Here is a 20,375-nt window from a genome sequence, read left to right as displayed (position 1 = left end):
GGAGAGATTAAACCTACTGCTTCTAATGGACATCGTTTCATCCTCGTGGCTATTGACTACTTTACAAAGTGGGTAGAGGCAGCCTCATTTGCTTCTGTCACCAAGAATGTGGTGGCACGGTTCATCAAGAATAGTCTTATTTGTCGATATGGCGTCCCTGAAAGAGTTATCACTGACAATGGCACCAACTTGAACAACAAAATGATTACTGAACTCTGCATGCAATTCAAGATAAAACACCATAACTCCTCTCCGTACCGGCCAAAGATGAACGGCGCCGTGGAGGCTGCTAATAAGAATATCAAGAAGATCATACAAAAGATGACAATAACGTACAAAGACTGGCATGAGATGTTACCATTTGCTCTTCATGGTTATCGCACTTCAGTACGCACTTCGATAGGGGCAACTCCTTTCTCTTTAGTCTACGGAATGGAAGTCGTCTTATCGGTGGAAGTTCAGATTCCCTCTCTAAGAATCATGAAAGAGGCAGGTTTAGACGAGGATGAATGGATTCAGACTCGACTCGATCAGATAAATTTGATTGATGAAAAGAGACTGGCGGCTGTTTGTCATGGGCAGATATATCAGAAGCGCATGACCCAGGCATTCAACAAAAAGGTCAAAAGACGGGTGTATCAAATCGGCGACTTAGTTATCAAGCGTATCATTCTACCACAAGGTGATCCCAGGGGCAAATGGACTCCCACATACGAAGGGCCATTTTTAGTTAAGAAGGTATTCTCTGGTGGAGCCATGATACTTGCTACGATGGACGGCGAAGACTTCCCACATCCCGTGAACGCAGACATAGTCAAAAAATACTACGCATAAAAGAGACCCGCTAGGTCGACGTACCTAGGCAAAAGTAAGGGCATCCCGGCGAACCAAAAGGGTTCGGGCAAAAATTAGGGATAAACATGTAGAAATGTACACCCGGCAAGGCGAAAACCTGAAAAGGCGGCTTGGGCAAAAAAGGGTATCCTGGTGGGCTGAAAACCTGAAAAGGCGGTCCAGGCAAAAATTAGGGATCGAAAGCGTGTGACTATGTCCCGTTCTCAGACAGCTTCATCCAAGTTCAAGGGACTGAACAAGCCAATCAATTCTATCCGACAGCAGGAGATGAGACGCTTGAAGACATAATGACAGTAGTAGAATTAAAATCAACAGGGCTTTTCCTTCATAGCTTTTCTTTATGTTCTCGACAATTTCCTCTTACTAGGATTTCTGTCTCCATGTACACAAATTGCCTGTTTATAGGCCCTCTTTCAAAATCAATATAATTTTATTTCCAAAAAGATGCTTTCGTTTTACTTTCTCTGTTTTGTTTGCGTAAACGTCCATTGATTTAATTTGAATTAATATATGCATTTGAATATGATCGATGTTTACCAAAAATGCACGCATAAAATAGAAGTAGCGATTACTACAAGACTTCGGGATCGAGGATAAGGTCTAACCGTGCTTTCCAATGAGTCCGGGTGCTGACTCTATTCCCCAGCAAAGCCAGTTATTCCCCAGAAGCAATTGGCATCACCAGACATACTGGTCACCTCTTCCATCCCCAGCCGGGCTCTGTTGAGTGTTTCCACCATCAGACAGAAATCAAGTATCCCTAGCTGAGAAAGGGTCATCAATACAAGTATCTCCAACCAGAAGATGGGGATTTATTTTCCCCAGGGAGTCGCCAGAAAAAAACTTTTCAGACGCATAATTCATTCATTACATCATTTCACAGCATACGCATGCATACATTGTTCGCATTTATTGTCATAAGCATAAAACATCTCATGCATCATGACATGGCATGAAGCTAACTTTATTTTTCAGGTTAATTATCCTCCTGATACAGTCAAAACAAAGGTCCATTCAGACGGACGTCTTTATCAATTACATTCAAGATCCAACTACATCTCTCAGATACAATCCATATGAGCATTCACTCAGGCAAGCGCTCTGATATCTGCCCAATGGTGGCATCATTAAACCCACCCCAGATATTCATTGCAAATACAGCAAATGTTATCAGATACAGCCTAACGTACGGTTCATTCTGATTCGGCTCAACATATGACTCCTTCAACTCAGATGCGATCTAACGTACGATCCATTCTGACTTTTAGCCACTCCAATACGGTCTAACGTACGACTCATTTGGATTTTCAAATCCTCAGATACTGCCTAACGTACGGTACATTCCGAGGTGTAGTCTAGCGTACGACTACTTTCTTCTTCAGATACAGCCTAACGTACGGCTCATTCTGCAACTCCAATACGGTCTAACGTACGACCCATTTGGATCTTCAACTCAAATGCGATCTAATGTACGATCCATTCTGACTTTCAACAACTCCAATACGGTCTAGCGTACGACCCATTTGGACCTTCAAATCCTCAGATACTTCCTAGCATACGGCACATTCCGGGGTGTAGTCTAGCGTACGACTACTTTCTTCTTCAGATACAGCCTAACGTACGGCTCATTCTGCAACTCCAATACGGTCTAGCGTACGACCCATTTGGACCTTCAAATCCTCAGATACTGCCTAGCATACGGTACATTCCGGGGTGTAGTCTAGCGTACGACTACTTTCTTCTTCAGATACAGCCTAACGTACGGCTCATTCTGCAACTCCAATACGGTCTAACGTACGACCCATTTGGATCTTCAACTCAGATGCGATCCAACGTACGATCCATTCTGACTTTCAGCAACTCCAATACGGTCTAACGTACGACTCATTTGGATCTTCAAATCCTCAGATACTGCCTAGCGTACGGTACATTCCGAGGTGTAGTCTAGCGTACGACTACTTTCTTCTTCAGATATAGCCTAACGTACGACTCATTCTGCAACTCCAATACGGTCTAACGTACGACCCATTTGGATCTTCAACTCAGATACGATCTAGCGTATGATCCATTTTGATTCTACCTTCATCAGTCATCCGCCTAATGGACAACTTATTCTACTATTCAGATGCGGTCTAGCGTATGATCCATCCTGATCCTTTATCCCCAGCAGTGTATGACACACTCTGACTCCCCGACGAAGTCGACAGCCTAATGGATGACTCACTATACGGTCTAACGTACGACACAATCTGAAGCCCTCACCATCAAACTTCCTGGATGGCATCTTTAAGCCCATCTCCATCAAGACTAATTAACAAGTGCAAATTTTTGGGGCATTCTAGTGTTCAATAATCTTCCACCTCCAGACCACGAATGGCATACTTGCCATCCTAACTCTCTCGGTTCAAGAATATTGAACAGGGGCAGCTGTCATACCCCAAAATTTGCCCGTTAATCTTGCAAAACATTTCTAGAAGCACTCCAACTTATTCTGCAAGGCACTGACCTTAAAGGAACAAAAGCCCAGCTCACAACAGGCCCAATCCAGGAAAAGGCCCAAGCTAGCTTGCTCGCTAGGCGAGCAACTCCTTCGCCTAGCGAAGCTTGCGAATACCAAAATTGTTGGGCTTCATTCTGAGCCCATTAGGTCACAAATGGCCTGCTCGCTAGGCGAGCAAATCCTTCGCCTAGCGAAGCTTGCGATATATCAGAATTTTTGGGCTTCATTCCGAACCCATTAGGTCACCTCAATCACTATAAATACCGACACTTCAGTCACGAAAAGGGACGGAGAAAGACGGACAGAAACCCTGGCATAGAAACCCTGGAGACTAACTCAGAGAATTCCGAGTAAAGAAACCCTGAAGGCCGCTCATCCGCACCGAAGTTACCTCCGCCCCAACTCCACCCGATACCAGGAGTGGTCAGTCCCTTCAACATCGCAGCTCAGTTGTAAACAGGTTTGCGCATCACTACTGTTTTATGCTTTTAATCGGTAATCTCTACATACATAAGGCATCATGATTAAATTTTCGGATATGTAATTTGATTTCACATGTGAATTTAAGTATGCCTGAATATCCTGAATGTTTGTCCATGCTATTCCTGTAATTAAATGCCATAAAGTTCAGGATGTCAGAGATCATGCTGCTATCAAACTCAAAACCCGTAGCAGCTCGCTAGCACATCGCTAAGCGAGCCTGTAGCGAGCACTCGCTAAGCCTTCGCTAGGCGAAGCAGGAGCGAACGGGACAGTGGCTGTTTTGTTTCTTTTCTGTTCTGCCTTATGTTTATCTAATCAAGATTTATTATAATTCTGCATTATTTGGCCTAACTTTATGACTGTTGTGTGGTGCAATTTTCAATTGTACTTTATCTCGATGTTCTAACCCGTGTGCTGAATTGTGTAAAGGCTTACATATTCCCGAGGAAACGGCCGGCTAAGTATTCCACTTTATTTGTGGGATACCCTTATGGAGATGGATTCTGAATTACTTAATTTTAATGTGGAGATACATCCTAAATTATCTAGCTGATTTTAATGTATTGATTTCATCGATTTTAATGTGGACCTAATTACTTAATCGATTACGGCTATCTAATTAATTGCAAAACTTTGCCTTTAAATATGCGATCTTGGACCTCTCTTTGTTACCCTACGGTATTACGGTATAACGGTCATGTCCCGCGAATGTGGGGATATACTTAGCAAAGACCCTTCGATTAAATCATCATGTCCCTCTAAAATAAATCATAGCCCCTCGGATGTTGCCTTCGAATATATGATTTTGTCCCTCGATGACCCTCCGGTGTAGCCTACGGTTAAATGATGATAGTCCCTTCGAATGCTAAGGTATCCTTACAACCGTTGCTTTCAATGACCAATCGATGACCCTACGATGATCCTTTTTACATCCAAAGGATAAGACTACTTATTTCTCAATAATAAGGACGGTTTTACCCTCACAAGGATAGGAAATGCCCATCAAGACCTTGGGTAGGTATAACTCTTAATTGCTTACTCACAATTTAAAAATACTTTTCACACTTCACAAATGCTAGAAAATAACCACTTGGTATACATTCATACTAGAATCATTACCGAGTTATATTTTTCTAAATAAATTTCAAAACTAAACGATATAACCACTTTGTATACATTCATACAAGAATCATTATAAAGTTAAATTCTCTTTTCAAAACATTTTTAAGCAAATCACAAACACCTTTTTTCAGACAAACATAAGTGATCAAGCAATTAAGAGCCCATGGATAACCATGGATACAAAGGGTGCTAACACCTTCCCTTTGTATAATGTACCTCCCGAACCCAAAATCTAATTAAGGTCTTTCCTGTTCTTTTCCACCTTTCCTTATTGGATAAAAGAAAAGTCGGTGGCGACTCTTGCTATCCGCGACATTTGCTTTCCAAAGCAAAAACACACGAAGTCAGTTCACCGTATGACACAATAACTTCAACTTTATCTTCTATATAAAGTTATTTATCTCTACTTTTTTGAAATTTACTTAACGTTTTATTCATATATTCAATTTTCATTCTAAAATAATCACAAGTTTTACAATTTTTAGTTTTCAAAACTTGTTTTCTTAGCATATTCATTTCAAGAGATTTGTATGTCAAAATACTAATTTCTAGCTCATAAATTTGTATACTTAAAAGTCATACATTTGTTTATAACAAAGAGTGGTTACTTTATCTTTATCATTACAAGTAGTTCTAATGATTTTGCAAATGCATCTGGATTTTCCTCTATATTCTCTTTCTCATTTTAGAGTAATTGTAATAACTCTTTGAGTTTCTTGGTAATGTTTAACTTATTCATCTCAATCTATAAATCATCAAAAAAAAATTACATCACGAGATTCTAGTACTGTGTTCCAACACCATTCCATAAATTTCGCAGAGTGTTGCTCGTTTTGTCTTAAAAGTTTGTGAATGAACTCATTGTTACTTTAATGTGAGATGGGAAAGAATTTGGTGAGGAATCTAATGAACAAACAGAAGCGCGAGATCTATGGCGGAAAAAAATGATAAAGGTTGGGATTGGTTAGAATGTTGGGACTAGATGCGTTTTTTTTGTTGGATATGAGAATTTAGGAAGTTAGAAAAAAAGATCTATTTGAGATACTCCCTCCGTTTTTTATTATAAGTTGTTTTTGACTTTTCACATGTATTAATAAATATAATAATTATGGTATGAAAAAGATAAATTAGGAAGGATTTTATAAAATTATCCTTCATTAATGATATTGGAAAGACAAATTGACATAATTGAAAGGAGAGAGAATAATATTAAGGGTATAATATGAAAAGTAATATTAATGATTCATTGGTATTCTAAAACGACTTATATTGTGGTACAAAATATTTTTCCAAAATGACATATAATAAAAAACGGAGGTAGTACTTGTTAAATTTTATAGTTATTCAAAAAGCATTTTTTTTTAGTTTTTCCAATTTTTTGTACAGACATAATTATTTGAGTCATTGATAACCTAAAGACAGTAATATATCTGTAGGTCGCACGTAAAATCCGTGGCCATTAAATTGTGAATAGATCATAATGTTTTATGTGGTTAAAATCATCAAATTTTTGACCCAAATAATCCAGTTTTTAAAAAAAATCTCAAAATAATCCACTTTTTAAATTATTTTTCAAACTACCCCACTTTAAAGAGGTGGCGCTAGATGAATTGACGTCTACTCTTTAACTTAGAGAGGTGACGCCAATTGGATTGACTAGTGTACCTGGTGATGTCAATTCAATTGGCACATGCGATTTAAGTTATAAAGGAGACGCCAATTGGTCTGACACCTATGTGTGTTTCGTAATTCTTTTTTAAAAATAATGTACATTTTAGATAAAAGTCGAAATCAGATCAATTGATATTAATATTAATATATGTTTACATACGTTAACCAAACAGACTAATGTCGTCGATTGGGATGACCTAACCGACCTCCGGTCCCACATCCCCTAACTACCTGAACGCGTGACCATAACCCACATTGATGATTCACCCCATGTATTTTAATGTTTGATGTCCAACACCATCACCATCACCTGCAGGAGAGTGCCTAAGATATTCAAACAAATCCACGTAGTCATGTGTATGCAATGAAGCGCTACCGCCATAGCTGAGTTCGTGACCCATGTCAGAGTAGTTGGGTTGTGTTTGAGCTATTGGAGGGAGACCATGACGATTGAAGGGTGTCATTGGTGTGAATGATGCGTCGATAAATTTTGAAATGATTGTTGTGGTGTTTGGTAGTCATATGGTTGTTGCATGTTTTTGGATTTGTGATGTTTGGGCTTCTTGGCTATAGTAGGAGGAGAGACGGTTGGTGTTAAATGATTGTTGAGTGTTTTGGCTAAGGTGATTATGGTAGGGTGATGTGTTGGGTACATAGAAATGTTGGGTGTCTTGATGATGATCTACTTGTTGGTGGTGGTACGAGGTATGCTCTTGGTATCGTGGTTGGGTGTTTGGCATGTTATGATCGTAGGTTTGTGTGTTTATGGCATGCGCACATACTCGTCAGGACGCTTATAGTCATCTATCTGATGTTTACAAGGTCGTTACTATCATGAATGTCTATAACGAAAACTTCTCAGTGCTAGCAATGGAGGAATACTGACCTCCATATGAAGGGGACATAGTTTGACACAATGATGAGATGCGAAGAAAGAAAAAAGGACGGTCAAACAACACACGTATTAGAACAGAAATGGATATAACTGATAAAATGATAAGATTATGTAATATATGTCGTCAACCCGGACACAATAAGAAAAAATGTCACAATCTAGGAGAAACCTCTGCATCATAATTTAGTACCTCCTTTCAATTTTTATAACCTTTGATTTTGATATATTAATAACTTTTTGTTATAACAAGGTTAACAACAAATATCACTCCAACTTAAGCACACTTAAAACGGAACATGTCTAAATAAACAACACAAACAACAAATATCAAAACAGATGAAAATAGTTAACCACAATATTTAAAAACAATATTTCTAACCGATTACAACAATCAAACTGATGTCATGTGGTCCAAACGTCATTTCCCTAACATCCTTATCATTTTTTACTAGCAACCAACCACGTATGTCATCGAGTCTCTCAATACTTCTAATTGTTTTTCCCTTCAGGTATGTTTCCATCTAACCAATTCCCTCTTTAGTTACTCGAAACGACATATGTTCCAAAACATCATCTACATCGGAGGTTTGTCTCTCGAATAAATCACTTTTCCAAAACATCAACACTTTTGAAACCCCGACTTAACATATAATAGGCAACGTTTTTTTAATTAAAAGTTAGAAGAAGTATTATACATGTAAATTATATGCAATATTTAAAACATCGTGGCATATTCCTATTTCTAGTTGCAAGTTTTTTTGTTGTGGAAATGTTAAGTGTGGTCTAAAGCAAAAATTGTTTTAGTAACTTTGAAAGAGGTGGAAAAGACGAGTGTTTTTTTAGAAAATAATTTTTAGATAGATTTAGGGTGAACTCATCCAATTGAGGTAGGTTCATGTATGTGGTTCTATTGTTCTCTTGATGGATTATGATCTTTTGATGGTTATGACAACATGAGCTCTAACTTAAATCCCGAGAGATTGGTCTTTAGTTGCTTGAGTGTTTTTTCTTACCTTTTATTTTGGTTTATTGTTCTGATTGTGTTTTTTTAAAATATTTTTATTTGTATACTTTACGCATCTCTATTGACTGTGCTTTTAAATTATTTGTATTTTGGAGGTTTCATCTTCTACATGAATATATTATTTTGTCATTAGAAACGTATATTTCAATGTTATTTTGTCTATTTAATTTATTTATTTTAAATTTGAAACAGTCGGCCATTTCAAAACTGCAAGTGAATTTTTTTGAAAAACATCACAACATTATTGTTTTATTATATTGAATGTTAGATAATATGTACAAATCCTGATAAATTACATTCTACTAATTAATTATTCACTCTTTTTTTAATTTTATGATGTTAAATTTAATCGATAGAAAAACATGATTAAATAATAATCATAAAATATTTTCCTTAAGTCTAGCAAATGAAAGGAGGACTATGGGATCTAAATCTTCTGGCAAACTTGTTTCATCCTTCCAAATGAAGAAAGGGAGGATATATATCTTTTATTGTGAAAAGAGAAAAGAATTGTTCTTTAATTGCACAGAAAAAGAGAGAGTAAATAAGTAGCAATACACACGTAAAGAACTTTGAAGAGTCACTTAAACTACTATATATATATATATATATATATATATATATATATATATATATATATATAGATATAGATAGATGTAAATATTTTACAACTAGCAACCAATAGCGTTGGAGCTTGAAGCACTTTAGACATTATTTTGGTTTGTCATTAAATTTCAATTCATCATAAATACATTTTCTGCAATTTAATATTTGGTTATATATGTATATTTGATCAATAATTATTCTTTTATACATCATTCTACATTTTCCGCATTTTAATATTTTGACATATATATTAGATCAATACTAATTCTTTTACAGTATATTGTTCTAATCATCTAATACATAAAGTTGAACTTGTATCAAAATATTGATTAATATTTCAAATTTTGGCTTGCAAATATTCAAGACACAATCTCTCATCAACCGGTTGAGATTTCAATATGGAGCGTAACCATGGGCGACTTTATCGGTATTTGGTTAATAATCCATTTGGAGATGAAGACTTATTAGTGTGGATCATTAACATAATGGAATTTGGAATTGAATATAAAAATCAAGCATTATCTGCTCTAGTTAATCCACATCAAGATGAAGCCTTATTAAAGGAATTAAATAGAAGAGAGATGGATCCTAAACTTGAAATTGAACCCTCAGAAATTAAGGGCAATATAATTGAAGATGACATCGAGACTCCTATGGAAAACAGTGAGTTACATATTGCAGCTTGGAACGGTAATGATGAAATTGTTACTCGTTTAATTGAAGATGACCTCGACTGTGTGCCAAGAGCTAACAAAAACAGGGACAATGCCGTACATGTTGCTGCAAGAGCTGGAAACTTTTCAATTGTTGAAAAGTTATTAAAAAGTTATAGTAATTACATAATGCAATTGTATGAAAAATACTTGGTTAACAAATATGAAAAAGAAAGCATGGGTGAGCTATTCGAATTATTGAAAATGCAGAATAAGCATGGTAACACTGTGTTACACGAAGCAATGTTATGTGAAAAGAGCAGTGATAAGATTTTCAAAATTTGTGAGGATTTGATATGGAGGAAATATTGTTATGAGTATGCAATAAATATTGTTAATCATGCAGAGAAAACAGTACTTTACCTTGCAGTTGAAAATGGAAACAAGGATGCTGTCAACCTAATATTGGACAAGTGTTGCAAGGATGATCATTTGATAAAAGGATTATCACCATTAGTAGCGGCAATCAGGATGCATAATCCAGGTATAAATTACAACTTATGACAAAAATCTAATTAGCATCACCTAACTGACATCGAGACTCCTATTAGAGATTATTGACTATAACATTTATGTTTTTGTATCAGAAATGTTGAGGATCATACTAAAACACAAGCCAACTTGGATCCATTCAATGGACAAACATCAAAGGCTTCCTCTTCATTATGCTGCATTCATAGGTTCCCTTGAATGTGTTGATTTATTACTTGTATTATGTAAATGTTGCACCATTCAAAGGGACAAATATGGTTATTTCCCGATCCATCTAGCATCCTATGGAGGACATGTGGAAGTAATGAAGAATTTGTTACAATATTATCCAGATCCAACAGAGATGCTTGACAGTTGTTATGAGCGTAATATTCTTCACATTGCAGCAAAGCATGGAAAACACGAGGTGATATGCTACATATTACAAAGTGAAATTCCTGAACATCATAAACTGATAAATCAAAAGGATAATAAAGGAGAAACTCCTTTGCATTTGGCTGCAAGATCATGTCATCCCAGTACTGTGTACTACTTAGTTAATGATAAAAACAAAAGAGTGAATCTTGATTTGGTTAACAAAAACAATGAAACAGCTCTTGACATTGTTAATGCACTTTACGAGGTTGGAAAATCATCTTTGAGACAGGCAAGTAGTTTTATCCTCTTTCAAGATTTAATAAAATGTAAACACTGGTTTAGCTGTTTTAACAATGTTTGCAACATTTACAGCATCTTACATGGACTGCATTGAAATCAGCTGGTGCAAAGCAAAGTCCAAAGAAATTAAGACTCCATACTGAATTGAAACCAAGTGATTCAAATTCACAAAAAACAGAACTAGTTAGAGAAAAAAACATAAGTTACGTTGAAGAATATCAACAATGTGATAAACAAAGTAAAAAAAAAGAAAATGTTTCAGAAAGATATAAGGACAGATTGGAAAACCTCACAATTGTTTCAACCCTTATAGTAACAGCATCTATAGCGGGATGTTTTGCTGTTCCGGGTGAAGCAGATGGGAAAGCGAATAACTTAAATCATGCAATGTTTCAATTTTTCATTATCTTCATCACAATATCATTTTTCAGTTCCATTAGTGCTACAATCATACTCTTTTGGGCAACGCTTGGATTAACTGAATTGGTGAGTCTCACTCTCAAAAATGTGATGCCACTTCTCGGAGTCGCTCTCATTTCATTATCTTTGGCTTTCATGACTGGTCTCTACACTGTCATCAGTAAACTTTATTGGTTGGCCATCGTGTTTTCGGTAATGAGTGTGATATTTATTATCATTGTGATTTTTCTATACACACTCCTTTTCCTTCCATCATCGTCAACTATAAAGCCACTGAGATATATTTCTAAATACCCTTTCCTTTATTTAGCAACACGAAGTGAATGTAAAATGGATAAAGGTCTAAAACCTTAGGATTAATGTGCATTGTTTCTGTTTTGGTGGGTTTGTTTGATATTTTCTTATGTTCCTATATTCTAGTTAATATGCATGTTTTTGTCGTGTATACAAATAAATGCCAACCAATGTTAATGGGGATAATATTTATTTATGTTCCTATATTCTAATTAATATGTATATTTTTCTCGTATTTACAAATAAATGCCAATCGGGATAATGTTAGTTTAAGAAATGATGTATTTGACAAAATTATATCTCATCTCTATTTTTTGAATCAGAAAGATAAATATATTATTACGAACTCCAAAAATAAAAAGGGAGAAAATAAAGAAGGAGCCAATAGAAATGCAAGCCAATAGAAAAAGGCACAAGGATTATCTAGAAATACACATACAAAAAATAAAAAACTTCTAACCGGTAGCAACTAAGAAGTACGAGGGGAAGAGACATAATAGAAAGCACATCAACTTAAGATAGATACCTCTAACCCTACATCACAAAGAGACGGACTAAAACACAAAGAGACTAACTAAAACACAACACACCAGAAAAACCAATGGTAGAAACATAATATTTATGAATCAACAAAAATAAGTTTTATAATTACTGTATGCACAAAGACTAGTGGTTTCGAAGACCCTTAAACAGTTTTTAAGACTCTGAGTAGAGAAAGGTATTTGTGTTTGTTGTTATGTGCGAAAGTAAATGACATAAAATAAATAACAGAAAGTAAAAAGGAGATTTTGGTGTTAGCAATAAGAAAACTTGTTAGGAGTAGATTTTGTCATTACGTATTTATCATGCACATCCATAAGTCAATAATATTCTCCTCTACTCTGCTAATAATATTTTCACCTATTGCTATCATTAGTATCTCCTTTAAGTCTCCATGCCATGAGATTAGTGCATTACACAATAGCTGATATATTAGTCTATGAACCAATACAAAGTATGAAATTCCAACAATTACAAAGTAACAAGTCTCCACACCAATTCCATTACAATACATGTAGATATTGAACTTAACCATATGTCTAGGCATTATCATCCAATAGATTATTATCTATGATTTAGTAATGACAAACACCTTTTGATGTCATGTCACACCATAAAATAAGGTCTTAGGTAGCAAAGGTAAAACATATATTAAGATTAAAGAGTCATCAATTTTATATCATGAGTAAAATTACATAGAACTCCATGACATATTTAGTACATGAATATAATGACTACATCTAACCCTGATATATATAATTTCTCTAAACATACTCATCGTAGCTACCGAAAATCTCCCAAAGATGATAATGGAAGTTTATTTTCCTTGTCACATGAGCAACGATTCTGCCTTCAGGCTCCCTCTTTTATTCTTCAATTGTAGATCAAGTTCAACCTACTACAATTTTGTTTTACCTCAATCTAGCAAAAATCACTTGGCAATTGTAAGATCCCAATTTTGACCCTAAGATCCCTCATGCCATCTCATCATATGCATTAGCATTGGGATCATACATTGGCATTCTCCTTACCCCTCTTTCATTGAGTTTGTTTTGGGAGAGATCACCAAGCACCATGTGATTGTATCATACTTGTATTTTATCATTTTACTAACCAAAATACCAAAAATATGTCTTTGTATTTGCCTAACTCTTTTGTAGATAGGGCATGATCACCTTGATCTATCAAGTTCACAAATAGGGTTTAAGACCCTCATTGCTAGAAGCACAACCAAGGAATGATCCACAAGATCTCTAAGCATCATATATGAGTCCCAATTATCTCTACATGTTATTTTTATCAAGTATTCTTCAAGAGTTTGAAATTGGTTTGCCTTGGAATCCCTAGTTCATCTAGGTATCTTGTGTAACTTCTTCAACAAGCTTCCTCATCAATTGATCAAATTTATCAAGGGACACTTCAAAAGTCATCATCTTATGCATATATGATCTACCATGAGCCTAAAAAGTCAATAGAATTTTAAGTTAGCAAGTTGGTTGATGGTGGTTGACCAAATGAATTCATCTGATCAAAACTGGATCTCCCTAGACCCTATCTCCTGCAATTTTCATTATATGAAACTTATTTCAAGAGAAACGTTACTCTAAATGACATTACAAACAACTTTCATGTTGAGGTATAGAGCTAATTTTTCTTGGAAATTCATTTTCTAGGTTGAAACATTATAGGTCATTTTGTCTAAACCCTAATTTGAAAGTCAACTTCCCAAGGCCATAACTTGCTCAATTTTTATTAGATGAAATATTTCCAATTTTCAAAATCAAATTTAATATGTCTACTTCAACTATGATGTTTGGGGTAAGAGCTAAATCAACTTTTATGAGCATGTGATATGAGGATACATTATAGGTCATTTTGGACCAATACCATTGAACAAGTGATTTTCCTCAACTTCAAAAAATGCATAACTCACTCATTATAAATACAAATGATGCCATATTAGTGACCATTTTGAAGGTATTGGAAAGAGATACAACTTTTATGAAGACACTTTTCTCATTTGGAGCTCACATAAAAAGTTAAGCAAGGTGGAATAATTGAATATGTGACTTGACACTTAGAAAATATTTTAACATGTTGAAATTTCCAAAATTCCACCTTAAAATGGATCATTATGCAAGTTCCAAATGAAAAAGTGTTCAACATAAGAGTTGTTCCTCTTGATCTAAGCTTTCCAAATAGTCCTAATTCATTCATTTTTGACTAAGTTTGATAGGTATGCGCATGGTGTAAACAAACCTGTATCAGTTGGCAAAATCAAAGCTTCAAATGTTCAAACAACTTTGCCTTGCCATTCAAGCTTCATGCAGACCTCTTTTCAGTTGATTATGGACCTAAATGGATTGCTTCATGGGCCTACACACACCCATGCAAGCATGTGCATTGCATTACCAAATTTGGAGAATTTTTCAAGTGTGCAAATAACACTTCTCATGGCTATAAATAGAGGTCCCCTACATCAATTCAAAGGACCTTGTGCGCCAGCTTTGCCCCCAACCTTCCAAACCCTCTCAATTCAAAGGAAAACCTAAGAAATTTCATTTGAAATTTAAGTTTGAATCTCACTATTTGGTGATTCAAAAACTCCAGGATCCAAAGCTTTGCATTGTTCTTAAGCCACTTCCACAAGCTCCATAAGAAAGATCAAGCACGGATTGAAGCAAGAGAGATGAATCTCTGCATAGCATTAAAGGTAATTTTCCAGATTTTTTTTCTCTGTGATTCTCTCTTAATACTCATAAATTCTCTTGGATCCTTGGTTGTCTGAAGTCCTACCATTGTAGGCAAGAAGATTGAGTTTCTTTGAGGTCAAATCGAAGCAACTCAGTTGACACACCTCAAAATTCAACTCCATGTATCTCTCTATATATTTAGAGTTAGTTAAAATTGAGGTGATATTCGTGATCTACGCCATTTTATCTTTAAGATCATGTCCTATTTTTTCATTTATGATATGGTGATGACTGAACCATCCGACCAGAGTTATCGGAGAAGATGACCAACCTTTGGATCCGACGATGCGCTGGAAGCGTTCAGAGCCATTATATGAGTTTGAAATGTTTTAATCAGGAATGTACATTGTGATTACCAGGCGTGTGGACATTTGACTCAAGCGCATCATGGAACGCGCATGCTCCACCACTTGATCTGCCACCTCAATTAATGAGGCAGATCAAGTGGTCTGTGTTTTTTTGATTATTTTTTTTTTCCTTTGATTTTCATTGATTCATATTAATTTTAATATTGATCCAAAAAATATGAGATTTCACCAAAAAAAATTTAAATAGAATCCCCTTTCATTTTCTGAATTAAAATTATTTTTTGGATCATTATTAATATTTTTCATGATTTAATTGATTTTGTGAATATTTTTAATTGTTTAAAAATACTTTTAAGTCTCAAAATAATCTGAAATTTTTTCTCCAAGGTACTTTGACCTTGTTTGACCTATGATGAATCTCATGGTCATTTCTTTGGTGTTTTGATGGGGTTTTAGAAAATTGACCAACCATTTTTAATTTAATGTATTATTTTTAATATCTTTAATTATTTAAATGCCAAATTGATTGTGTAGAGCCATTTTGATTGACTTTGTGAGTTTGAATTGTGTTGTTGGGCCTTGGTCAAGGTTGATTTGACTTTGTTAAGTTAAGATCATTGGATTTAGGGGATTGATGGAATGTACATTCCATCTCCCAAAATGAATGAATGATCTTAATTTGGTAAAAATCCTCCTTTGCCCATTTTGAGTTGAATCTATTTCCCCTCCCTCTTCATCTCATTCCCCCTTCTTTATGCATTCATGTCATGGACCTATGATATCTCAATATCCTAAGCTAGTTGATTGCAAAATCAACATAAGTATGGATAAGATTAGATCCCCCACTTTGCATATTCTTTTTGTGTGTGGTATGTTTCATGAGCTTAGTTCATCATACTATGTCTCTAACATGCATTAACACCAAAATTATATTGCCTGACCTCAAATAGTTATGACTTCTACATAAGTCCAATTACGATTGCTTAACATAGCGCTAAATTTTGATATAAAAGGCATAGCATTCTAGTTAGTGAGATTGTAAGTCTCTCCTCTTTCATGGTATTGTGTGGAAACTTGGCCTTTTTTCCTTCCTTTGGAAGATGTCTTGGTTCAAGGATTCAAGCTTGTGATAACTGGGTTGAGTGTTCTCCAAAGAATGACTTAAACAAAAAAAGCAAAGAAAAAGCAATACTAAATTCTAACTCATTAACAACTAACATTTAATTTCAAGTCCTTTACTTTCAATGCAATTTAATTTTTAAGCCTTAGTCATTTGCCATTATTCATACCATTTTAATTGCTTATGTTAATGTCATTTTCACTTTGTCCACTTGGACCATATTTTGTGATATATCTTGTTTGTGTATACTTATGTTTGTTTATGAGGTCTTTGACCATTAATGTACATAACAAGAACAAAAACCCTAAAAAATATCTTGTGTGGACTGTTGGTTTGATCTGAGACAATTGGACTTAGAATTTAGGCAACACTCCCTATGCAAAGGACTTGGCCAATGCCAACTTTCATGTAACCAAGTGCTTGTGATTTGGAATATACTGACCGTATAAAAGGATTTTACATCGTCAATTAATCATATACGTTGGATATTGAAATAAATTTGATTTTTATTTTAAAAATTTATAAAATAATGCAAACAATTGATAATGATGAATCGACAATGTAAATCTTTTTACACTGATAATACATAGTAATTAATCCCTTAATTATTCACTCTTTTTAATTTTGTGGTATTGAATTTAATTCTCAAATAAACATGTTTAAATAATAATCATAAAATATTAGCCTTAACTCTACAAGATGAAAGCAAAACGATGGGATCTGAATCTTCTGGCAAAATTGTTTCGTCCTTCCAAATGAAGAAATGGAGGATATATATCTTTTATTGCCAAAAGAGAAAAGAATTGTTCTTTAATTGCAGAGGAAAAGCTTAACTAGAACAAAAGAGAGTAAATAAGTGGCATTACACAAGTAAAGAACATTAAAGAATCAATTAAAATACTATATATAGATAGATAGATATTTATATTTTTCCAGAGTCATCAGTAGCAACCAATACGCTCATTAATTTGCTGGGTGGTCGAGCTTGAAGCAGTTCAGACAATATTTGGTTTGTCATTAAATTTTAATGCGTCATAACTCTATGCATATATAAAAGTTTAATGGATAGGTTTAAATAGTTTTATACTGTGGTGCATTCATTAATTTTATAATGTCTTAACAATTCAGAGGAATAAACTTCACCTTTAGAATGTTAGTGTAAAATTATTTTATATTTTTTATGCTTTTTCTATTTTAGCTCTATATATTATTAGATCAATATTTATTCTTTTACATATTGTTTTACATTTCTTTTGCATATTTTATTTCTATCAATGCATATGATTGGAATTCAGATGCAGTAACGAATCTTAGATATTATCTTTCACATATTTAATTTTTATAAATAAAATTTATTTAGATTGTGGTTCTTATTCATGTGACTTAACCTTTGTAAATTAAATATTATAAATATTATAAAAATTAATTAAAATCAAATAAATTTAATAGTAATTAATTAAAACAAAAACTATAATAAAGAATAACATAATATATATTTGTCAGAATCAATATTAATTTTTAAAAGAATATGTTAAAAAGTATATATCTTTCATAATGTGTTGGTATCAATATCTTTTACTAAACAAAAGTCTTTAATGTGTTTTTTTTTAGAAATAGAAATGTTGAAGTTGATGAGTTCTATCACACAAATCATACAATAGATAAATTTGAATTTGTATCAAAATATTCATTAATATTTTGAATTTCAGGTCAAAGATATTCAAGATACAGTTTTTTTATCAACAGGTTGAGATTTGAAAATGACGGGTCCAGAAAAAAAATTCTTTTTTAATCAACCATCGCAAGATGAAGAAGCCTTGTCAAACAAGATGATTACTAAAGAAAAGGAACCTGAACTTGAAGCTCAACCCTCTGAAGTCACTGATGTCATTAAAAACTGTTGTGAATTTGATAATCAAATTAATTTGATTAGTGAAGCATATCACTTGGTATATGGAGGTCCAAAGAATTTGTTAGATGAATCTTGTAATCTAACTGAAATTGAGACGCCTATGGAAAACAGCGTGCTACATATTGCAGCTTGGAATGGTAATGATGACATTGTCGCACTTTTAATTGAACGTGCTCCAAAACTTTTGTTCAAATCGAACAAAAACAATGATAGTGTATTACACGTTGCTGCTAGAAATGGACGCACCATTAAAAGGGACGAACATAAAAGGCTTCCTTTACATTATGCTGCATCCATAGGTTACCTTGAAGGTGTTGAATTATTACTTGGAATATGTAAATGTTGCACCATTAAAAGGGACGAATATGGTTATTTCCCAATCCATCTAGCATCTTATGGTGGCCATGTGGAAGTAGTGAAGAAGTTGTTACAATATTGTCCAGATCCAACAGAGATGCTTGACACTTCTCATAAGCGTAATATTCTCCACATTGCAGCAAACCATGGAAAATATGAGATAGTATGCTACATATTACAAAGTGACATTCCTGAACATCAAAAGCTGATAAATCAAAAGGATAATAATGGAGATACACCTTTGCATTTGGCTGCAAGATCATGTCATCCCACAACTGTATATTACTTAGTTAACCAAAACAACGAAAAGGTGAATCTTAATTTGGTTAACAAGTACAATGAAACAGCTCTTGACATTGTTAATTCACTTTACGAGGTTGAAAAATCATCTTTGAGACAGGCAAGTAGTTCCATCCTCTTACAAGCTCATAAAATTTTTATAAGTATGCTTGTTGCAAGTTAAATCATTCATTGAATTATTCTCAAACACTAACAAATAGTAATTTTGAAATTCTTACAAGCTGGTTTAGCAATTTTTAACAATGTTTGCAATATTTATAGCATCTTACATGGACTGCACTGAAATCTGCTGGTGCAAAGCAAAGCAAAGACAAAAACCTAAACCATGCTGAAGAATCCCAACAAAGTGAGAAAGAGAGTAAAGAAAAAGAAAAAGCTTCTGAAAGATATAAGGACAGACTGGAAAACCTCACAATTGTTTCAACCCTTATAGTCACAGCATCAGTTGCATCATGTTTAGCTGTTCCAGGTGAAGCAGATGGAGCAGCGCATAACTTAAAACATGCAATGTTTCAATTTTTCATCATCTTCATCACAATATCATTGTTTAGTTCCATTAGTGCTACAATCATACTCTTTTGGGCAACACTTGGATTAACTGAATTGGTGACTTTTACTCTCAAGATTGTGATGCCACTTTTTGGAATCGCTCTCATTTCGTTATCTTTGGCTTTCATGGCTGGTCTCTACACTGTTATCAGTAATCTTAGTTGGTTGGCGAATGTGTTTTTGGTTATGACGGTGATATTTATTATGGTTGTGGTTTTCTTATATATACTCCTTTTCCTTCCATCATCATCAACTATAAAGCCCTTGAGATACATTTCTCACTACCCTTTTCTTTTTCTGGCATCACGTACTGAGAGTAAAACTCGGCAACGTAATATTCCTTCAGAATAATATGGGTTAATATTAATGTGATTTATGGCTAAGTGAGGGTTAATCGTGTCAGGTTCTAAAATTATCCCCACTTAATGATATGCATGTATTCTTTTTGTGTGTGTGTGTAATATATATATTGTGACAAATATGTGTTTCTCTTGTGTTGACTAATCAATGCCAAAGAATATTTATTCATAACAATGTTGGTTTTAGAAATGATGTATCCTATTTATCTTTAGATTTATTTTATATATAATATATATATATATATATATATATATATATATATATATATATATATATATATATATATATATATGTATATATATATACTACGCCAAAAACTGGAATAGACAGCGCACCTTAGAGGGCGCTTTATTACAAAAACACACTCTAAAGTGAAGCGAAAAAATAAGGAGCGAACAACTGGAATAGACAGCGCACTTTAGAGGGCGCTTTTGTAATAAAGCG

General features: G+C 34.3%; 1 protein-coding gene across 2 annotated transcripts; it reads left to right on the top strand.

Moving 5' to 3' along the window:
* Window positions 1–9,192: 9,192 nt before the first annotated feature.
* Window positions 9,193–20,017, top strand: LOC127118024 (uncharacterized). Of its 2 annotated transcripts, XM_051048156.1 has the most exons (4): window positions 9,193–9,269; window positions 9,521–10,353; window positions 10,457–11,007; window positions 11,091–11,910. In XM_051048156.1, the coding sequence occupies exons 2-4, from the start codon at window positions 9,555–9,557 to the stop codon at window positions 11,790–11,792; spliced, it is 2,052 nt and encodes a 683-aa protein (XP_050904113.1). In that variant the 5' UTR covers window positions 9,193–9,269; window positions 9,521–9,554; the 3' UTR covers window positions 11,793–11,910. The 2 variants fall into 2 exon arrangements, with proteins under 2 accessions (XP_050904113.1, XP_050904114.1); XM_051048157.1 differs by lacking the exon at window positions 11,091–11,910 and adding an exon at window positions 19,284–20,017 and having other exon boundaries at window positions 9,209–10,353.
* The last annotated feature ends 358 nt before the right edge of the window (window positions 20,018–20,375 follow it).

This window comes from Lathyrus oleraceus, chromosome 2 (genome assembly GCF_024323335.1).
Source record: "Lathyrus oleraceus cultivar Zhongwan6 chromosome 2, CAAS_Psat_ZW6_1.0, whole genome shotgun sequence".
NCBI lineage: Eukaryota > Viridiplantae > Streptophyta > Magnoliopsida > Fabales > Fabaceae > Lathyrus > Lathyrus oleraceus.
The sequence above is the reverse complement of the archived record's forward strand: the minus strand, read 5'-3'. Positions and strand labels throughout refer to the sequence as shown.